The sequence below is a fragment of the Brachyistius frenatus genome, unplaced genomic scaffold, assembly GCF_029030835.1.
Source record: "Brachyistius frenatus isolate BFR_SWC_R1_liver_20210118 unplaced genomic scaffold, ASM2903083v1 Contig_53, whole genome shotgun sequence".
NCBI classification, from domain to species: domain Eukaryota; kingdom Metazoa; phylum Chordata; class Actinopteri; family Embiotocidae; genus Brachyistius; species Brachyistius frenatus.
In genome coordinates, this window is record NW_027210652.1 from 1,465,001 (window position 1) to 1,487,449 (window position 22,449).

General features: G+C 41.9%; 3 protein-coding genes across 3 annotated transcripts in view; 2 read left to right on the plus strand and 1 right to left on the minus strand.

Moving 5' to 3' along the window:
• The window catches only part of LOC138624609 (ADP-ribosylation factor-binding protein GGA1-like), a 9,372-nt gene extending 105 nt beyond the window's left edge, over positions 1 to 9,267 (plus strand). Inside the window, exons 2-17 of the mRNA XM_069704944.1 lie at positions 570 to 654; positions 841 to 916; positions 1,020 to 1,118; positions 1,349 to 1,472; positions 2,489 to 2,589; positions 2,765 to 2,845; positions 3,535 to 3,672; positions 3,790 to 3,871; positions 3,945 to 4,055; positions 4,185 to 4,328; positions 4,665 to 4,708; positions 4,847 to 5,037; positions 5,117 to 5,358; positions 5,456 to 5,625; positions 5,804 to 5,914; positions 6,137 to 9,267. Coding sequence (XP_069561045.1) covers positions 570 to 654; positions 841 to 916; positions 1,020 to 1,118; positions 1,349 to 1,472; positions 2,489 to 2,589; positions 2,765 to 2,845; positions 3,535 to 3,672; positions 3,790 to 3,871; positions 3,945 to 4,055; positions 4,185 to 4,328; positions 4,665 to 4,708; positions 4,847 to 5,037; positions 5,117 to 5,358; positions 5,456 to 5,625; positions 5,804 to 5,914; positions 6,137 to 6,247 — 1,910 coding nt within the window. The 3' untranslated portion in view covers positions 6,248 to 9,267. The remainder of the gene's footprint in view (positions 1 to 569; positions 655 to 840; positions 917 to 1,019; positions 1,119 to 1,348; positions 1,473 to 2,488; positions 2,590 to 2,764; positions 2,846 to 3,534; positions 3,673 to 3,789; positions 3,872 to 3,944; positions 4,056 to 4,184; positions 4,329 to 4,664; positions 4,709 to 4,846; positions 5,038 to 5,116; positions 5,359 to 5,455; positions 5,626 to 5,803; positions 5,915 to 6,136) is intronic.
• A 413-nt stretch (positions 9,268 to 9,680) lies between these two features.
• LOC138624608 (probable ATP-dependent RNA helicase DDX17) lies at positions 9,681 to 17,401 on the minus strand. The gene is given in 14 exon segments (XM_069704943.1): positions 9,681 to 10,302; positions 10,304 to 10,757; positions 11,284 to 11,529; positions 13,536 to 13,595; positions 13,781 to 13,842; positions 13,934 to 14,044; positions 14,187 to 14,359; positions 14,480 to 14,640; positions 14,876 to 15,017; positions 15,119 to 15,184; positions 15,287 to 15,420; positions 15,667 to 15,763; positions 15,877 to 16,036; positions 17,075 to 17,401. Coding segments are annotated over 14 exon segments (1,962 nt in total). The 5' UTR covers positions 17,140 to 17,401; the 3' UTR covers positions 9,681 to 10,271.
• A 235-nt stretch (positions 17,402 to 17,636) lies between these two features.
• Positions 17,637 to 21,501, plus strand: ntan1 (N-terminal asparagine amidase). The gene is made up of 10 exons (XM_069704946.1): positions 17,637 to 17,959; positions 18,362 to 18,464; positions 18,953 to 19,018; positions 19,110 to 19,214; positions 19,399 to 19,476; positions 19,572 to 19,625; positions 19,709 to 19,762; positions 19,843 to 19,940; positions 20,214 to 20,327; positions 20,429 to 21,501. The coding sequence occupies exons 1-10, from the start codon at positions 17,879 to 17,881 to the stop codon at positions 20,597 to 20,599; spliced, it is 924 nt and encodes a 307-aa protein (XP_069561047.1). The 5' UTR covers positions 17,637 to 17,878; the 3' UTR covers positions 20,600 to 21,501.
• The last annotated feature ends 948 nt before the right edge of the window (positions 21,502 to 22,449 follow it).

The following is a 22,449-nucleotide window of genomic DNA, read 5'->3' on the forward strand; positions in this document are numbered from 1 at the left end:
CGGTACTCTCGCTGAGGGATACGGAGAAATATAATTATGTTGAACGAGCCGCTGTCGATTAAAACCTTTGTTCAAAGCGGATTTATTTTCAGTCAGAGCGAAATGTCATTAAAAAAAAAAAAAAGTGCAGTCGACGAAAAGGAACAAACTCAACATTTGTCAAATGTCGGATCCTCTTTTTGAGTCCACGTTGTATTTACCGGAGACACTTTCGAGTTTACACAAAACGTGACGTTCAAAACGGCCAAAGCTCGTCGACTGAAACCAGGAGCTCGTCAGTTAGCTGCCGGTTGTTTCCTTTCAGGCACGAAAACCACCACAAACATGGAAACTGCAGAATTTCTGCCACAACCTGAGACACAGGACTGAGTCACACATCTCACTGCAAACACGTCTGAACCACAGAGCTGATTCGTTTGCAAACAAACAAACAAACAAACAAACAAGAGGCCACGCAGCTGCTGACTTTACAGATTTATATACAAATCAAGCGGAATTAAAAGTGTCAGCAGACATCTGCTGGTTTACGGAAGTGACATGTTGTAGTGTGACATGTTTTCTTGTTGCAGACAAAGCCACCAACCCTCTGAATAAGGAGACTGACTGGGACAGTATCCAGGGATTCTGTGATCAGCTGGACAATGAACCAGAAGGGTGAGATGATCACGAGTGATGATGTAATGATTAATCACTTATATCAGCTGGTGATTTGTGTGCGTGTACGAGTTGTTTACATGGTTTATTTTGGGGTCTTCCTGATAGTTTTGAAACCAGCTTCTCTGATGTAAAAAGAAAGAGCTGCACAACTATTTGTAATCTTTTTTTTTTTTTTTTTTTTAGGCCTCAGCTTGCAACCAGACTTCTGGCACATAAAATCCAGTCTCCTCAGGAGTGGGAGGCGATGCAAGCGCTAATGGTAAGAAGTTATCTGCAGAATCTCATCACTGTCAGTGAAAAGTTATCTGTGCAAATGTAAAAAAAAGAAGATAAATAATAATAAACCTTTGAACGGTTCCCAGCTGCTTGATACGTGTATGAAGAACTGTGGGAAGCGATTTCACGTCGAAGTGGGAAAGTTTCGCTTTCTGAATGAGCTCATCAAGGTGGTCTCACCCAAGGTAACGAGTGCTGTCCTGTTTCGCTGCAATTTAATATCCACGAGAACAATTAAAAAAAATAGCATAATGAAGCATGAGATGCTGTATTTAAGACAATTTGATGGAACGTGCAGCACTTCTTATATAAATCACATCTTTTGTTTAAAAAAACAAAACTACTTTCCTTTCGGGAAATGTCTTCGACGACACAGTTTTCTTTAGCACTGCTGAATTCCCTCTCTTGTCTCTAGTATTTAGGCGCCCGGGCTCCCGATCCGGTGAAGAACAAGGTTTTAGAAATGATGTTCAGCTGGACGGGGAAGCTGCCGGACGAGACCAAGATATCAGACGCGTACCAGATGCTGAAAAAACAGGGTGAGGCTTTGATCACTAACAAAAGGACTTCGACGGGTTCCTTAACTCGCTGGTTTCTCGTATTAGACATGCGTGCTGGATTATTCCATATATTCACCACACAGGTTGTTGGTTTTTTTTGTTCTCATTTCACAGACAGTGGGATCTATTTGTTCTCTATATTCTGTCCCTGTTAAAAAGTACATTGGTCGTATCACTTCCCCTTTTTTTAGCACCAGTATGAGACTCACGTCCTCACGTCATGCTTGGTGTGGAGTTCCCACTCAAGTTTAACAGTTGTCATAAATTACTGGAATAAAGTCAATGCTAATGAAGGGGGTTGTGTATGAAGTATACTTGTAGAAGAATACACCTGGTTTTCTCTTTAATGTGCTCGAATGGGTGTTAATTAAAGTGTTAATAAAACAGATACAGGAGATCATTCCTGCCCACTGCCATAAGACTTTACAATAACTCACCTCTGGCAAAATCCATCACAGTACAAAAACACTGTTGACTGTGTTTCTTGGTTGCTTGTATATTATATGTATATTATATATATAGATATATACTGTACTGTATGTATATATATATATATATGTATATATATACATGTATGTTGACTGTGTTTATTGGTTTGTTGTATATAATATATATAGATATTTAATGTACTGTATATATACTGTATGTACTGTGCATTTTATATTTTATATTTATATTTTTTATTGCTTTTATATTATATTATTCTATTCTATTATTATTTTATTCTATTGTTTCTATTATTGCTCCTGTATGTATGCTGCTGTGGCGAAAAAAAATCTCCCCTCGGGGATTAATAAAGTATATACCTACCTACCTACCTACCTACCTACCTACCTACCTACCTACCTAAAGCAGGCAGGCAGCACTGGGTCAGAGGCGACCCGGCTTTCTGTGGCTGCGATCGTCAAAACAACGTAACCACATAAAACAGAAGCTGCGCTGCTGACGGACGTTGCATCTATGTAAGGTTAATAGACGGCCCTTGTTTTTTCCAGGTATCGTAAAGCAGGATCCCGTCCTTCCTGACGACAAGCCCCTCCCACCCCCGACACCCAGAGCCCAAAGTGCCATCTTTGATGATGAGGAGAAATCCAAGGTACGCTTTAAAAGTGCTCAAGAAGCAACAACCACATCGGTTTATGTTATTCATTTTCTAGGATGGGAAATTTGTAAAAATTGTGAAGTAAAACTCCTGTGAAAACAAGCAGTTTACAGAATTCTCTTCCTCTTTCCGCTCCACTCCTTCTTCCGTGTTATCCTGTTTTTCGTAGACGCTGTCCCGCCTGTTGAACAGCACTCACCCTGAAGATTTAAGAGCAGCAAACAAGCTCATTAAGGAAATGGTTCAGGAGGTGAGTCGCTCGTTCCAGTTCACCATGTGTGCTTTTACAGTATTTGCTCACGCAAGTATTTCCAACTGTGTTTGCTTTCCATTTGTCTATGAAATACCCCAAAATGTCCTCAATCTGCCTCAGCATTGATGCAGACTGCTGAATACTCAATTAAATATTCATGGTTCTAATCAAAAACATTCAATTTAAATCTCGATAGCAAATTACTGAAGTTGACAATCTTGACATTAATTGTTTCTCATTACAACACAAATATGTCGGATATGATAAAAATAATAATAATAATAATAAAACAAATGTAATGAAGTACAGTTTGGTCCCAAAGTCTGAGATGAATGATCATGATTTTAAAATAATAAGGTTTTAATTGTAAAAAAAACCTGCTTGTTAGCAACTATCAGTTGATGGTATGTATTATAGTACTCGTGTAAAAAAGTCTCGTAGAGTTTTAAAATGTAAACCCACTTAACTTTTACCTTTTGTTGTATTTATCATGTCAAAGAATAGTCTGTAAGATGTTATGATAACCTTGATGGACACATAAAGCTCAGCAGAAATTCAGCTATTTTGAGATTTAGGTTAGGTAGTTACTTTATTCATCCCCGAGGGGACATTTTTTTATTTACACAGTTTTTGTTGACCCCCTGCATCGTGAGATCCTGTATTTTATTTCATTTTTTTCTTCCTAGGACCAAAAGCGGGTGGAGAAAGTATCAAAGCGAGTGAACGCCATCCAGGAGGTGAAGGAGAGCGTCAGCCTGCTGAGCCAGCTGCTGGAGGGCTACAGCAGGGAGAGCTGCTCCCATAGCAACCAGGAGCTCATTAAGGTTTGTTTGAGCTCAGCACAGTAAAAACGAGCCGCCGCCACGGCCTCGTTGATCCTGCCGGTACCTCGCGGCCCTCAGCTGCCGTTTAAATGTGGTAACACGTTTTTCTAATTGCAGGATCTTTACCAGCGCTGTGAAAAGATGAGGCCGACGCTGTTCCGACTAGCGAGCGATACGGAGGATAACGATGAGGCGTTAGGTGAGTGTGTCGTTTTATATACATTTCATGGAAATCAGCCTCGTGTTGTCGCTTATTAGTTTTCTACTCGCAGCGGATATCTTGCAGGCCAACGACAGCCTGACGCAGGTCATCAATCTGTACCGACAGCTGGTCGAAGGGGAGGAGGTGACAAAAGACGGCACAACCGTGTCGTCACAACCAGGTACGTGTCTGTTTTCAAGGTCACCTGCAGCCGAGTGGGATTTTCAGATCCGTCAGTATTTACTTCAGTTCTCCCACTTTTTCAATCTCTTTTTACATCGCTGATGAACTTTTTCTTTTTCCAAATCAGGCAGCAGTAGTTCAGCACTCGTAGACCTGACGGGAATTAATGTTACAGTCAACTCGGCACCGTCCAAACCAGAGTCCTCCAGCCTGCAGGCTCTGACTCAGAACATGGGCATGAGCCTCCTGGATGATGAGCTCATGTCACTGGGTAAGCAGGAAAAACTCATCAAGTTTGTAAAAGCAAAGGCGGATTAACGAGTTTAACGTCTTAAAAAGCCCAAAAAGCACAAGTCAGCAATGTGAGCACAGTTCGGTCTGCACAGCCTGATTTCAACCAGCCAGCTCAGAGTCCCGCTGTTGGCTGGCAACAACTTCAGCACATCTGGACAGACCACATTAAAGCTGACTCTGCAGATTCAGATGCAAACACTGATATAACCAGTGACTTGTTCTCCGGGATTTTCCCAGAAACAATTTCAGTGTTTTAACCACCAAAAAGTGGAATAAAATGTAACGTCGCTTTTTGTTGTTTCTGAACTTTCAGGACTGAATGTAACGGAAAACTGTGACTCTCACAACACCTTTCAGGTGAGATAATACTGTGAATGTTAATGTGGAATTTGAGAATCTCCAACTTTTTTGCTCCCAAAAAAAGCTTTAAAAAAATGACACTTCTTTCTATTTGCTATCATTTTTATCTCCTGACCTCCCTGCTTGGTCTCTCAGTCGTCCGACATCACAGAAACATCTGCATCTGTACCAGCGACGGTGATGCTACCAGCTGTTGTCCAAACACCGCACGCTCCACCAGTAGGGGGCCCCGCTGCTGCTCCTCCTAAAGCCATGGAGGAGCTGGAATTGCTGGGGAAGACCTTGCTGCAGCAGTCCCTGCCTCCGGAGAGCCAGCAGGTCAAATGGTCAGTGAAACACACCAGAGGATCCGGAGTTAACAACCGAAACGTTGTCCGGCTGTAACATATCTTCTTCTTCACTCAGGGACAAACTGCAGCCTCAATCTAGAGTCACTTTACGAGATCTCCAGACCAAGTCCAACACCAACTCTAGGCCCGCGACCTCCACCTCCTCCGGCCTGCTCGTCCAATCGGAGCAGCCCGACGCTCTCCTCCTCTCCAATCTGAGTCTCACCGCTGCTGAGAAAGGCTCGTCGCCGGCTAACGACCCCTACGACAACATCTCTCTAGCTGACGTCACCGTGCTTCTGGAGTCAATCAAACCGAGTAAGAACCAAAGTTTTTCCTCCTATTTTAAGATCTGACGTGGAGTTTTTTGATTTGATTTGATTTTTTTTACATTACATCTGTTCGTGTACTTCAGGCAGCTTGTTACCAGTGACTGTATTCGACAAACACAGCCTCCGGGTTTTGTTCACCTTCGCCCGTGACTGTCCTCCATCCCGACCCGACGTGCTGGTGGTGATCATCTCCATGCTGTCCTCCGCCCCCATTCCCGTCACCAACATCCGCTTCCAGGCGGCCGTGCCCAAAGTAGGTGCACGTTTTCTGCAATTCACACCAACGAAAGCGGGGATGAAGCAGACGGGTCTGATCCAGACTTTAGAATAACTCTTTGACTTTCCAAAATGAGGCTCTACCTGCTCAGTTTAATCTTGTCTGTCTGTCGCTACGTTGGTTTCCAGGTTTTAATGGGTGTATGTTCTTCTAGGTGATGAAAGTAAAGCTGCAGCCTCCGTCCAGTACCGAGCTCCCAGCCTTCAACCCCATCCTGCCTCCTGCCGCCATCACACAGATTTTGCTGCTGGCGAACCCTCACAAGGTGCTTTACACGCCTGTATCACTGTTTTCATCGTATTTTCATTCTATAATTATCATCTCCTTCAGATCTGCAGTTGACGACGGTCACTGATGTATTTTGAGAGTTTCTCTGTAAAACTTCAGCTAAATGTTCAATTTAATGTAAACAGTTTAGAAGAAAGCTGCAAAGCAGATTCGTGCAGCGCTGCTGACGTCAGGTGACATTTCTCTTCCTGTGTTTCAGGAAAAAGTACGTTTGAAGTACAAACTGACCTTCAACCTCGGGGACAAGTCTCACGACGAATCCGGTGACGTCGACCAGTTCCCCCCGCCAAACACTTGGGGGAACCTTTAGTGAGAAGGACCCACCTCCGCGTCCTACCTCCCTTCCTCCCTCCTTTCCTCCTTCCCTCCCTCCCTCCCTCCCTCGTCATCTGATCTGCTGCTTCCTTTACGTTTAGGTTGAAGTTGTCCGTCAACATCGGCTGAGGCGCGACGACCTCTTCACACTTCAGTGGTTTCAAACTCTGGTTTGGAAATAGAAAAAAAAAGAAACCCAGACATGAGAGCAGTTGTGGGAACCAGCTTGTACCTAGTGCCTTCCTTCACAGCCTTCCTGTCCTCATTCGATCATGTCCATGCTCCTGAGTGTTGTTGCTACTCTTCTCCTCTTCTTCCAACAATCAGTCTTACGCAGTGAAACGAAGCCAACTCTCAGAAACAATCAACGCGGTGACTTTTGGGGGGAAAAAACAACTTGAGCCTTTTAAAAGAAACTGAATGTGTGAATTTGTCCCCCTTACATACTGCTAAACAATCCCATGTCATGTGAATTACATGTAATAGCTGGTGTCTGACATGATTTGTTCGATCTGAAGCAAGCATCCGATGCATTCTTACCTTTAGGATTTAAAAATACTGCACATGTCACAGTTTGCATGTCCGGCGTTTACTTTGAATGTTTGCAGCAGTTGCAAGAAATAATTTTCTTTCAGTCCATTAATACTGCTTCTCTGTTAAAACTTTCAGGTTCATTGTGTAGGATTTATTGGCAGACATGGAATATAATATTCATATTTACATTTTCATTTACATGTGATCATCATTTTTGGGGGGTTGCCACCACCAACAGATGCCTCTAAATCCTCCAGACTGCTCCGTTAAGTGATAATTAAAAGAGCAACAATCAAGCCAAAAAAATTATTCTGATGTGGAAAAGTCTCCATTTTTTTCATTGCATAAGAGAATTTGAATTAATTTTCCCATCAAATGAAGAACTAATAAATTTGCTCGTTGTTTCAACGCAACTTGTTTTCAGGAAGAGGTCCAGCAGCATACGAATATCAGGCGCAATAAAATAAATGAAACGACAGGAAAATAATGAAACTAAAAATCATCAGAGCTTTTTTTTTTCCTTTGAGGCAGCGAGTGGAGAATCTGTTCGGAGTACGAGGAGCCGATCTGAAATAACGGAGCGTAAATAATGAAGCGCTCAGTTTTTAAGAATCGTCTTGGTTTTAATATATTTGGATAAATGACGGAGGGGTGCTGCGTGTCTACACTGTGACAACAGGCCTTTTATTTCACAGCAGACATGTCGACTCATCACAGCAGGAAAAAGCACGTGTGACTATTAATATTGAAGATGGGTTTTGTGACAGTGAGTCAGCATGAACCTTTCAGGAACCTGAAACTGAAACAGCCAAATGAAGTTTATTAACTGTATTATTTACACCCGTGCTTTTCCTACTGTGACCTGTCCAACAAAGGGAACTGAATCTGCCCCTTTAAATTTAACTTTCTTTTTAATTGCACTTCTGTTTTCAAAAGATGCAGAATTTTTTTTTTTTTTTTTTTTTCATTATGTTTCTCTCAGGATTTTGATTTGGAGATTATTATTTTTTATTTTTTTATATTACATGTACTTACTTTGTTTAAATTTTGCACATGAAATCATTCCCTTCTCTCAGTACATTTGTTTTTTCTCATTTTCTGCCTTTCTACTGTTGATTGACCCAAAGAGGGACGCGTGACGTCCTGAGTCGACATCGCTGACATCTGGTTTGATTCTACCACACGTGCCTGACATGAAACGTTTTTTGATTTTTCTTTTGCTTTGTACATACTGTATATGTATACAAATGACTTGATCTTTGTGTTCTAATGTTCATGCCCTTTACCAGAAGAGACCCATGAAATGAAATGTTACAGAATCATCCAGCTATCTACGGTCATTGATTTGATTGGAGCACAGGTCCATGACTTCACTTCTTAGGGCCGTTAAGACTAAAATAAAATGCGACTGAGAAACATAACTCTGAACTACATGTGCAACGTAGAGCTGAGAAGCTGAGGAGATCCATTTAATCATTTAATCACCCACTGAGTAGCGTTGATTCAGCTTTACATTCACCTGAAAGCATGCGTTACATTTAATATGGTATAGCCGACCATCATTACACTACCATTGGACATATCATTCATTAAGCTGTTCTATGTGCTATAGATCTGCTGTTTTAGTTTATTTACAGGTAACGATATACAACTAACCTCCAGAACTATCAGGAAGAAAGCAATAATGAAAAAAGCGTCATATTTTGTTGCCCGAGCAGTTTGTAAATAATGTAGATTTGGCCTGAGACCGTTATTGACTGTAAATATGCATGTAGAAGGCTGTGAAAGATTTGACTCCATCAGATTCAGATTTAGTCTCCAGAGAACCAGATTTATTGTCAACGTCAGATCTACATTTCTTTCACAGCAGTAGTTTTATTCAGTAAATCGGTCCACAGCTCTTTATTCCTGACGGTGGACTGAGTGAGATACATTAACAAAGTCATTTCATATTTTCACCACTGACAGTGGGCAACAAAAAAATCTTATTTGTTTTTTTGTCCCATAGAATAAAACATTTGGACCTTAAAAGTACTTTTAATGCTGAATTTCCATCTGTTTTCAGAATATTTCTATCAAATATGGGTTTTAGGTGAGTCTTACTTATTCATAAATAAGGTTGTTGTTACACTTAAAATGTGAACAAACCTGATGTTAAAGTGTACAAGTGTGTGATTTTCACCTGTATTCGGGCTCGGGAACGTCCCTCTTCGGTGTCCAGTCTGCAAACATAAGAGGGGCTCCACTTTTCTTGGTGTGCTTCTCCACGTCAGCATACTGGATAATAAAAAAAATTTAAAAATGGTTGATCAAAGAAATTCTGAAAAACATTTTGGATTCAGCTAATTCACGTTAGTTGGCAGCAGTCACCACCATGCAAAGCTGCTTAAACTTAATCGGTCTCTGCGCATGTAACGCCTCCCTTGTAACTCTGAAATATGTGAATCTGAATGACTTTGTTCTTGGCACATTATCTTGGACTTTTTTATATATATATATATATATATATATATATATATATATATATAAAAAATATGCAACTTTAGACCCAAAGTGTGTCAATCAACTAAATCAGATCCAGATTCATGAGATGGACACGAAAAAAAAAAGGTGCAGCAAACCTCAGTGTTGGAGCAGGGTCAGCGTGAGTGACAGAATATAAATACCTGCGTGGATGTTTTTCTGATGGAGGGGAAGTCTTCTCCATTTGTGCTCCTACTGTAAATAAAAGCATCGTGCCATTATGCATATCTAACAATAAAAACACGTGTACATACTGCTGGGTACAAATTGAGAATGTACTACAAATGTGTATTTAAAGTGAATAAAGTCATGTGTACAGGGAGTTTCCCCGATGTAAAAAAATTGATAAATAATTTGCAAAGTAGAGAACGCAGCTTTGATTTGTTTTATTGAAGAAAACACTAAAAAGAACATGGCAAACAAAACAAGCAACAAATTAAGAGTTTAGTCAACAATCTGCTTATTAAAACAATATTTCAGTTCTGAAAAAGTCATGCATGACAAAATGTGTACAAGTCTTAATACAATAGTCCCATTACCTAAAAACTAAAAGAGGGATTGAACCATAACAAACTATGAGAGAAAATTCACAAACTTCTAACATAGATTGAAATAGTTTGAATTCTAACCAAATCCAAATATGGCTGACGAACGACAGCTTAATCCAGAAAAGGACAACAAACTGGTGAATTGCTGCAACATTTGATTGGAATGAAAACAAAGGAAACTGCTTGGTACATGGCTGAGAGCAACTCTGGGCAGTTGGGTGGAAAAACAAAGGGTAAAAAGGTCAAAAATGTCCTTTTCTATGGGACGATTCAAAATCCCACATGTTGGGTTTATTAAAAAGTACAAAAGAAATAGAAAACATGAGCCCTTACCTCGGTAGAAACATGCCTTTTCAATGCCCTGTTACACTGTAAACACACTCAGTAGCACAAGTCACCTCAGTGACTGTTTTACTACTTTGGATGTGGGCCCGGAGGAGGGGGGAGGGGAACCAAACGGGTATGGCAGTTGCCCCGTGAAGCCCATGAGCAGCGGCTGTGATGCTGCAAACTGCTGAGCCATCAGCGGCAGCGGCCCCCCCGACGTAGGAGGAGGAGGAGGAGGAGGCAGAGCCGGGCCGAACGGAGCGTGCAGCTCGCCGGGCTGGTTCTGACCTCCGCCGCCGCCGGACTGGACTCCGCTGCGGGAGTTGTAGCCGCCGCCGCCGCCGCCGCCGTAGCTCTGGTACTGATCCGAGGCCGAGCCGTAGCCGGTTCTGCGGTCCCGGCTTCTGTCCCGGTAGGAGGACGACGAGCGCTCTGCGTCGCGGCTGTTGCGGCTGTTGAAGCCGCTGCGGCCGTCTTTGCCGTCTCCGCCGGAGCGTACGCGCCGATCGCACACCTCCTGGAACATGATGTTGGGGTTGTTGGAGTTGTTGCCACGGTAACGCATTCTGCCGCCTGAATGAAACGAAAATATAAAATCACGGTCGTTTATCGCCATCTCTGTTTCTCAGATCCACAAATTAGTGTAAATTCCAATTATTCAATTCCACATTTGATAGTGATGTTAAGGCCCCTTTACACCGATGGTACCGACTCAACTCGACTCTACTCTACTGTACTGTACTGTACTCGACTGTACTGCACTCTACTGTACTGTACTGTACTCTACTGTACTGTACTCTACTGTACTCTACTGTACTCTACTGTACTGTACTGTACTCTACTGTACTGTACTGTACTCTACTCTACTGTACTCTACTCTACTGTACTGTACTCTACTGTACTCTACTCTACTGTACTCTACTGTACTGTACTGTACTCTACTCTACTTTACTCTACTCTAGTAGCTTTCTAGAGGGGATACCAAAATAGTACCAGGTACCAGATACTATCCACAACTCTTCCCTAACAGGAAACCAACTAAAGTGAGAAGAGTAAGCAATGGAAAAGGGTCTGAAGAGAATGAAGTTGTCTTTCTTACCGCCTCCTCCTCCTCCTCCTCCTCCACGGCCGGAGCCCACAAACTGAAGTAGTTTAGGATTGATGGCTTGCCGGGCCTCCTCCAACACCCGGACAAGGTCTCGGGCCTGCCGCAGGTTCCCTGGGGTGAAGAAGGTGTAGGCGGTGCCCTTGTTGGTACTGCGGGCCGTACGTCCAATACGATGGACGTAATCCTCAGAGGAGTTGGGATAGTCGTAGTTGATGACGAACTTCACATCTTCCACATCTTTTGGATTAAGAGCAATTGATTTTAGAGCACGGGGGAAAGGAGAAGGATGAGAATGAATCTTAAGAAAGGAAGAAGGTTTTGGAGGAATAAGTGATCATTAAAAGATGACTTTTATTTAACAAATGATATATATGATTGCAATGAAATCTTTTGATTTTGCATCATTACAACGATATCTAAATAAATAGAGTCACTCACCTGCTTTATCGGACACGCAAAAATCCACAGAGTTATAAAGAGTTCTTTTTGTTGAACGCGGTAAATATTTATTTTAATCACATTGAACTTTGACTAAATGTGACTTCAGAGTTTGACATTGAGGAGTAAATAAAACCGTGTTTAGACCTCGTAATCTTCACACCAATGTGATTCCTGGTTAAAATGTATGAGGACAAAGAGTCTGTTTCTCATTACAGAAAACGTGGGGCTCTGACAGCACTGCTGATCGACACGTCTCCCACTTCCCCCCCGTTGTGACGGAGGGAAGCCTTTTAATCAACTATAAGCCACTACGTAGGAATAACAATGTGCCGTGGTAAAGATGGGCTTTTTCCTTTGGAGAAAACATGAGCACGCAGGCAGAACCTGAATGTATGGTGAGCTCGTGGAGGAGTTGAGACAACGGGGTGGTGAGGTACTTACCCCCTTCATGTTGTTTTTACAAAGGTAGTCAGTCCCCCCTGATCAGTCCTGGTTCATAGGGAGGGGCTGAGGGAGAGGGGTTCATCCCTCACCTGCCGCTCACAGCAGCAACGTCAGACGGGAGCAGAACCGTTAAACCACACACACAACGGCTGGTTCTGTTGCTCTCTCGCCGCGTTGCAGGACCCTCCTCAGGCTCCTCCCTCCCTGGCCAGGACTGGATCCAGACGAGCCCGTCTAACTCTCTCTCTCCCCTGTCTGTCTGCTTTTTTTGGGACGGAGGCAGACATACAGGAACCTCAGGCTGCTCCCAAGGAAGGCTCGTAGGATTTACAACTCTGACAATACTGGGCAGGGGGGATCTCATTTAGCCGAGAAGAATAAGAGGGGCTTCGATCCCTCCGAAACTAACAAAGCTTCTACTTTAACGTGACTGAGGGGGCAGTGACGGCAGCGCAGACTGTTACAGCTGCCGTGTGCTGCCAAACCCTGAGAGGAGAAGAGGGGAAAAGAGAACAAGCACACAGTCATCGGGATTTCAGTTGAAACACTCCACTTATCCCCCCTTCTCAGATTATCCAGCCAACAAATCAGACGTCCCAACCGGCCATCCTAGCCAGCATGACGTCTCTGTGGACCTGACGCAACTCAGATCTCATTGTTCAACACATTACGCAGCTGCAAAACATAACTCAACGTATCATTTTGCAGCATAATATCAATGGAACAACTACATTATTTAAATGTGTGGAATAAACGTGTAAATATGAGCAGCATCATCAGAGAATTTGACACCACAAAGGAGACATGAGCAAAAGGTGCGCAGGAGCACCCGACCCGTGACACCCCTCCTTTCAGGCAGCGTGCCAAAGAGCCCCGTTTGAAGGAAGCTTTTTAACTGTAGTAACAAGAAACAGACTATAAACCCAGAAGGCCTGCAGCCTCCATACTGGACACAACAGCCCATCAGACTGTCAGGTTAAAAAAAAAAAAAATGTCTTCATTTCATTAATTGTACATCACTAAATTAATTTAGATTATACCTTAGTGTGTTTTTTTCACATCCTTAGTAAACAGCAGATGTATTGTACCAGCTGTGTACTATGAACAATTCCTGGTATTATATCCTATTTAAAAATAACAAAGCCTGAAAATAATCATAGTAAGACAATTGTGGGGGCATTTTGTGTTGTTTATGTCCTATCTGATATTTTCTTGTGTATTTTAGTTTTTCATCGCGAAGGACATTGCGTCAAAACCTGTCGTATGAAATGTGATATATAAATAACAACGGGAACAACTTAAAAAGAAAGATAGGAAGCAGTTATGTGAGTGCTAACAAAATGCGTGTCGAGACATACCCAGACCACGAGAGGCGACATCCGTGGCGATCAGGATGGGAGCTTTGCCGCTCCGAAATTCTGAAGGATTAAACGAAACAATGCAAAAATATGAGGAAAATAAAACTGAGGAGCAGAATGGAAATTATGATCCTCCTGTGTAACTTCAATAATGAACTGACACATAAACTGCCAGATGAATGGAATTTATACAAGAAAATGATAGACAACAAAAGGAAGGAAGAAGGTGGTTTCATGATTCTTACCTGCGAGTACCCAGTCCCTCTCTGGCTGGCTCTTGTCTCCATGGATACACATGCCCGGCCACCTACAACAACAAACCGCATTGAAGTCGCGAGATTAGTGAAATGTTTACATAAGCTATACTATTATCATATCGTAGCGGACTAATTCCTCACCCGTCGCGCCTCATCCTCCTCGTGAGATCGTCACAGCGTTTCTTCGTCTCCACAAAGATGATGGTTTTGTTCTCCTTTTCAGCCATGATCTCCTCCATCAGCTGAAAGAGTCTGTAACAGCACATCAACAGTACTCAGCTTGGTTTCAACTGTGCGAAAGGATGAGCTCGTGTCCTGTGACTCTACGACAGCAGTTAACAAAACCATCATTGTACTGGTGTCGGTGAGTTATTATCCCGGAGGCTATCCTTACTTGTTGTCCTTCTCCGTCTCCATGCAGACATCGACGATCTGCAGGATGTTGTGGTTGGCGCTGAGCTCCAGAGCGCCGACGTTGATCTGGACGTAGTTCCTCAAGAAGTCCTCGGCGAGCTGCCGAACATCCTTCGGCCACGTCGCACTCCACATCAGAGTCTGTCTGTCGGGCTGCGAGGCAGAGAGAGTGGAAAAATGCAAAAGTATTCAACTGGAAAACACTTTTACGTGGATGATCCTTATGAAATATAAGTATTAGTCTCTGTAACTGAGCCTCAGTCCGACTCCCACCCTGATCTGATCGAGTATCTTGCGAATCTGCGGTTCAAAGCCCATGTCCAACATGCGGTCCGCCTCATCCAGCACCAGGTAGGTGCAGCGCCGCAGGTTGGTCTTCCCCGACTCCAAGAAGTCGATGAGGCGACCAGGTGTGGCGATGCAGATCTCAACACCTACAGACATACAATATCACCATTAAAAAAAAAAGAAAAGAAAGACAAGGATACACATACGGTTGGTGTTCGGGCAGAGCAACAGTCATGTCATACAGTAATTGTATGAACATATAGCAGCACCTCATAGGGGAACAAAATACTACACAGCTTTAAAAGTACGGGATAATGAACAGGATTTCTTTTGATGTATAGTAATAAGGCATTGGATGTTCACATCTTCAACCCGACCCACCCCTCTCCAGGTCTCTGATCTGAGGTCCTTTGGGCGCTCCACCGTAGACGCAGGTGCTTTTGATACGTGAAGACTTGCCGTACTCGTACGAGACCTGCTGAACCTGCTGCGCCAGCTCTCTGGTCGGGGCGAGCACCAGACACTGAAGAAGGAGGGAAGCTTTTACAGACTGACTGTATGCCGACACAAAGATTAAACACTGCTGCTGTATCCAACATCACAACACAAGACGTCCGCACTTACAATGGGACCATCTCCCCTCTCCAGATAGGGCTGGTGGTTAATGTGCACGATAGCAGGAAGAAGGTACTGCAAATAATAAGAAGAGACAAAAACACAGAACGTGAGAAACTTTTTGTTCATAAGACACACATTACAAACTTTTCCAATAAAATGGAGAATTATCCTTACAGCCAGCGTCTTTCCGGAGCCCGTCTGTGCGATTCCCACCATGTCGCAGCCGCTCAGGGCGACGGGGAAACCCTGAGCCTGGATCGCTGTGGGCTCCTTGAAGTTCTGATGCATCAGCACATCCATCACGTACTCTGCCAGGAAAAAAGGAGGGAAACAATCAACATGAGAGTTCAGTCTTTCCATCAAAAGAACAATACTTCAAAATATTTTATTCTTATAAACTCTTTTTTTACAATCTAAACCTGCTTAGTAGCTCCATAACAACATTTTTTTTTTTTTTGTCCTTACACGCGTGAGTGAATAAAAGAGATTCACAGTAATGTTTGGCTGTTTTTTTTTGCTGACATTATAGTTTATGTAACGTGCGGTTTACTGACGAGGAAACTTCGCCTGGTGAAAAGCAGTGACAGCCTTCGGACAGCCGGCGCCTCTGATGGTGATCTCCTTCTTTCTACGAAACTCTTCCATGTCGAACTAGACGACGACAAAAATTAAATAAAAAAACACAGGTGTTAACATATATATATATTTTTGTATCTTCTGAAATAATTACAGAATTTGAGGGAGTTGGACATGTAAAGATTTACCGGAGTCATGTGTTGGATTTCAGGGTGTTCAGAGTAGAAGTTTTTCTCAAACTTTGGCAGCTCGTCCAGGTTCCACCTCTTCTTGCGGAGGCGTTCTCCCGGATTCCCAAACTTCATTGGCGGCGGTCCACCGCGACCGCTCGTGGCCCCGAACCGTGGCCTGACACACAAACGCAGGCATCAAGATCATCGGACAAACAAGTTCGCATTTTCTCAGCATGACTTCTTCCTGCGTAACCTTTTGAGAATCAAGTGACAGATATAAATAAAGTGGCCTCTGTTATGGGGAGCAATTATATTTATTTTTAATAAAACATGCCGTTTTGGAACATTTCAATATAGACAAATAGAGATAAATTATGCCAGGAGTTAAAAACAAATGTGAAAAATAACACAATAAATCTGGGTTTCTGAAACTAAATAAAATAAAATTGAGGAGAGCTGATATTGTCTATGTAAGAAAAAAGGTCCGTTGTGAAGTTTTTTACAGTTTCTGAGCGTCGGTGCACCAGTTGCACTGTTCCCTGCTATCAGTTGGACTTTATGGACATTGATTGCTCTCCTACAGTCTACAGATGAAATCAGGCTCAGTTTACATAAGCTGAAATGTTCTATATTTATTTGAGGACATTCGTGTGTCTCATATATATATATATATATATATTTTTTATCTTAAAGTGCAAGGATGTAATGAATACTGCACGCATACTTAAAACCCGAGATATTATAACGAACATCTTCTTGTTTGTGTTATAACATTCAATATGACAATACCACAATAACTGAACAAGCTCTGAGTGTGACGTTTCACCCAAACATTGACTGAGTAACTTTCACTCCTTTAGCGCCACCATCAGGACAATATTTACTTCTTAAAATGTTACGTCATCGTCATCAGACATTTCTGTGGTCCAGCCTCCAGCAGACTTTGTTGTTGACAACCTGACCTTTTAACCCTGGCGCCTCCTTTGAGGTCAGTTTTGGGCAAATGTTTATATATATATATATATATATATATATATATATATATATATATATATATATATATATTCATTAATACAGTGCAACGAATGTGAAGCTGGTGTTTACTTCAGCCTTATAAACAGCCGTGGTCGTCTAGTTTAAACTCCCTGTGATGTCCAGACATTATGTTTGCGCTGAATATGTGTTGTTCCCATACATATGAACTGAAACGTACCTGTCTCGTCCGCGGTCTCTGTCTCTGTCTCTGTCTCTGTCTCCATAGGAGGACCCTCCTCTCATGTCGGCGAAAACAAACTGTGTTCGTAACGTTAGCTTGAACGTTTGTTTACGTTGTTGCTCTGCAATAAACAGCAAAAGAAGTGCAATTCACGAACGACCAACAACAACAAATTTTTTTTTTTAAACCCGTAGCGAATAATTTGATGTATATTAGACGACAATTACGCCTAAAATGAAGGTTTTCCTCCAACAATTGTTGTGTGCGTCACGCTTCTATCGAAACGGCTGCCTCGCTCCGTCGCCCCGTAGCCCCGCCCTCTTCACTGACGTCACGGCAGCGCGTAAGTTTACGTAGCGCCCGTTTCGAAAGAAGGGTGCGCACGCACGTTCACTAAGCGATAATGGGGAATAGGATTCGTGTAAACACTATAGACTGTATATAAAAGGTTGGTTTTTTTTAACGTCTATGGTTTTGTTTTTTTATCTGAACTAAAACTGGAGCCTCTAAATCGTCACAAATAACATTCATTCCTGTATTTATAAGATTTCTTTCGGTGAATAACAACATCAGAAGGACTCTGTAACCCAGCAGCAGGGGGCGGTAGTGCTCCCCTTGGTAGAACAAGGAAGTAGACAAATGAAGAAGAGAGTCTTCCAGGAAGTTCCAGCCGGATGGAAGAACCCGACGGACTGCTGTGTGTCGTCTGAAATAAAAAATACAAAAATGAAGTTACTGGTCTTTATATTGGTACGATAACCAGCTGTTGTTGTTTTTAAAAAGTGGATCTCGCTTAAGGAAATGCCTTTGTTCATTCAAAATAGAGGACTTGAGCGGTTGAGCTCGACAGCAGACCTGTTCGACAAAAACCCACATTTACAGGTTTGTTTGCATAAAGTCTTTCTGCATTTGAGCTTCCTGAGAAGCAGCTTTCCTCTCATGTCAACTGTATTTTCTCGTTAGATAATCACTTCATAACAGACGAGCAGTTAAACTCCATTACAAAAATGTCTATGACCTGATTATTTTTTGTGTAACTGACCATAACATCTGAATCAAAACACATCAGAAATGTTTCGACCTCTAACGACACCTGTCTGCCCCTTTAATCGTAGATGTGGCACCCTTTATAGAAAAGGATTAACAACATCAAGGCTGAGTCACATAAAATAAATAATAAAAAAAGGGAGATAAATAAGGATTAAACTTTACATCTCTATGACAGTAAACAAACCTTGATGTCACGATGACGATCTGAAGCCTGTTTTTACTCGTCTATCGCAGGAAAACGCAAGAACCTTTCGCTCCAAGCCGTTTGTTGATGTCGACCCAAAGTGCCTCCTGTACGTCCAGCAAAGAGAGTTCGCTGCCACGACGCCATCAGACAGTAAGTAAAGCTGCAGGATTATAAAGAGCCCTTTTTAAAAAAATGTTTATTATAGCTTATTCCCATGAAAAACTGGGACTGATTTAACATTTACAGCACAACTGCACACAACTGTGACATTTTACTACAAATTTAAACCTTAAACTTTCATATCTGATGCTTGAAGCGAACAGGCATTCACATTTTCACACTGATGTTCAACCGTTTGTTTTTCCAACCTCCATCACGGACAAGCTGCATTAATAAAGTAACTACCTAACCTAACCTAAGCTGTGCAGTTTTCTCCTCCAACAGAAGCCTCAGTAGTTCTGTAATGCAGCAAAAACAGATTTTTAAATCCAGAATCATTGTAAGAATAAAAACTCTGCTTTTTTTTTTCTTGGTTGGGCTTGTTTGGTATTAAACACAGCAGTTGAACGATTGGTTTGGTGCTTCAAATTATCTATTCGGACCATAACAATCTTCTTTTTTTTTCTAATCTGTCACAGATTGTGTTTCAGTCATCGGATCGGAAGATGCCACCACCTGCCATATGGTTGTGCTGCGACACACTGGTACCGTTCCTTTTACTAGATTTATCTGCCTTTTATATTTAGTTTCAGGAAATTACATGTTTTAATGATACAATTTGTTCTTATTTCTTAGGAAGTGGAGCTACTTGCCTCGCTCACTGCGATGGTTCCAGCACTTGGTCTGAAATCCCGCTCCTCGTGAAAGCAGTCACATCACTGAGTGACGTCTGTAAGGAGGTATGACACACACACACACACACACACACACACACACACACACACACACACACACACACACACACACACACACACACACACACACACACACACACACAGACAAACGTACTTAAAATCCTCTTTTCTTCATTTGGGCATGCTGTTCTGATTTTTTTTTTTTTTTTTTTTTTTTTCCTTTCCATTATGCAGACTTGAGCTCCATCTTGTCGGGGGATTTAACGACGAGTCAAAAACATCCCATAAACTCAGCCTTAACATCATGGGTATATACTCACCTCTTGTCGTAATGCGGCGTTTCTGCCGGCAGCATTTTTTACCTCCTGTAAAAACTTAAAATGCCTCTTTTTACACTTCACAGCAGCCTTCCACAAACAGAAAGAGGACATTCATCTGGAAACATGTTGCATCACAGGTAACCCGGACACCTGTTTGAAAATGGTTTTATATTTTGTTTAGAAATATTCCACCATCTAACAAAACCTTTTTCTGTTGTAGAAATGAACGACTCTGTTGTCAACGGGACCCACAGGCCCGTAGTTTATGGAATAGGTGAGTAATGCATGAAGAGAGGAATGTAATACTTCCCCGGGATGTGACTTCTAATATGTTGCGTCTTTGTCTTTTCTCAGGTGTAAATGTTAAAACAGGGGAAGTGTTCCCGGCCTCGTTCCCTCATAAAGGGCCTGCGGAGGATCTGCGATCAGCGCGGACCTTCACCGGAGGACAGGTGCTCAGCAAGATCACATGTTGTTGTTTTTTTTAGTAGACAATTTCGTCTTGATCTTGATTGATAATTTATTTGATTGAATGTCAGAAAATTGTCAAAAAGATACTCGAGTGCCGTTTTTGGAGACGACTCGGTTATAAAAACTGATCTCGGTTTAATCGGATTAAATGTAGCTTCCTCTCTTTAATGCCATGACCTCTCACTGTTGAAGCATTTCAATATTTCTCATATGGACACAAAGACTATTAATAAAACAACTGCTGTCCCTCACAGATGGCCGATTTATACGACTCGAGTCGGAGACTCGTTAAGATCGAACCATGTAAATGGTCTCCAAATCTGGATATTGCCTTCTGGTTGGCACAAGATGATGACACCATTTTAAAGGTAAAAGAAGCTGGAAGTAAATTCCCTCTAAAGGAAAATTAGCGCGACAAAGCACTTTAGACTCGGGTTTTTCTCTCTCTCTCTCTTTCTCGCTCGCCCAGTACCTGTCCACCTCTCCGATGGCCGAGCCGCCGCACTTCGTCCAGCACATGAAGTCCACCATCCAGTTCCTTTTAGAGCACCCCGACTCGGACAGCCTGTTCCCGGGAGGTCAGCCGCAGCTCTACCACCGGACCGAGCGGGGTGACTGGGAGCGGGCCGTCCAGTCCTAGAGGCCGACCTCCGTCTCTCACCGAACCTTAACATGGTATCTGACTGTTTTTGCCTCAGCTCAGTGGATGTCACTGTGACCTCCTTTCTACCCACTGTCTGTTTTTTGGTTTTTTTTGTTGTTCTTTGTGTCTTAACTTGGCGTTAACCCCTCGACTGCACTATTGTACAGCTGTCCGGACTCGTCTGGCTGGTCCAGTACAGAGAGTAAGAGGAAGCGGTTCTGTTCATGCCTCCCAACAGTTATTTTTCACTCTTGTGAAGCGGTATGACGTCCGCACCTTACAGTCAGTTCACATTAATGTCCCGCTTTGTTTCACAGTTTATGGAGAGAATCATTTACATTTCTGTCTGACTGTCCAGTTAAAACATTTTTATGTGGGTGTGTGCTTTATAAATGATTAACTTTTTTTTCCAAAAGCATAAATTGAGTTTATTCAAATACGTTGTAAAAAAAATTCATGTTATATTTGATTGTCAGTCACTGTGGTGCCAGAAAAAAATCATATTTGAAGGGGACAGGCGTTAAGCAAACATGATGTCTTGAGTAAAAGCAAAGCATGTTGTGAGTTTAAACATTTCACACTCATTACCACATTTGCGTGAAGAATTTCAATCTCTGATGGATTTTTCCCTTAAATAAAGTCTAAAACGAATAGATTTATATAAGGAATCAGCTTTGAAAATCTATGCATGATCTGTAGTATAAAAACATCTGGATTGCTCTTAAATACAAAGCTTGACCTACTGGTGAGGAGCAATTAACAATGAAAACTAGATTTATTTTGTGACTTTGTTTAAAACAGAATACAACTGACTCTGCTTTGTTGAAAAATTTATTTTTCTCTTAAAATGCACCTTTCTGATGAGTGAATATTTTACCACGTACCCTACATGTATGCTCAGCTAGTGTGTGTGTGTGTGTGTGTGTGTGTGTGTGTGTGTGTGTGTGTGTGTGTGTGTGTGTGTGTGTGTGTGTGTGTGTGTGTGTGTGTGTGTGTGTTTTAGAAACTGCATGTGTACATGTGTATCGTAAACTTCTGGAAGAGATGGCATGGCCTCTTGATCGCAAACAAAATATGATTTGATTAAATATATGGCCTTTTCATCTGTTTTGTTATTTGAGAGGTTGTATGGTGCTTGAAGCATTCAGTGTAACTTGTTGCAACTTGTGAACATATACTGTAGGTAGGTAGGTAGGTAGGTATATACTTTATTAATCCCCGAGGGGAAATTTTTTCGCCACAGCAGCATACATACAGGAGCAATAATAGAAACAATAGAATAAAATAAGAATAGAATAGAATAATATAATAGAAAAGCAATAAAATAACAAATATAAATATAAAATATAAAATGCACAGTACATACAGTATATATACAGTACATTAAATATCTATATATATTATATACAACAAACCAATAAACACAGTCATATATATATACATATATATATATATATATATATATATATATACATACATACGGTACAGTATATATCTATATATATAATATACATATAATATACAAGCAACCAAGAAACACAGTCAACAGTGTTTTTGTACTGTGATGGATTTTGCCAGAGGTGAGTTATTGTAAAGTCTTATGGCAGTGGGCAGGAATGATCTCCTGTATCTGTCCTTGTGACAGCGGAGCTGGAGGAATCTTTTAGAGAAAGTGCTCCACTGTCCCTGCAGCAGGTGGTTGAGAGGGTGGACAGGATTATCCAAGATGGACAATAGTTTGATCAGCGTCCTCCTCTCCACCACCTTTTCCAGACTATCTAGTTTGTAGCCGATGATGGAGCCGGCCTTCTTAACCAGCTTGTTGAGTTTGTTGGTGTCGCCGGCTC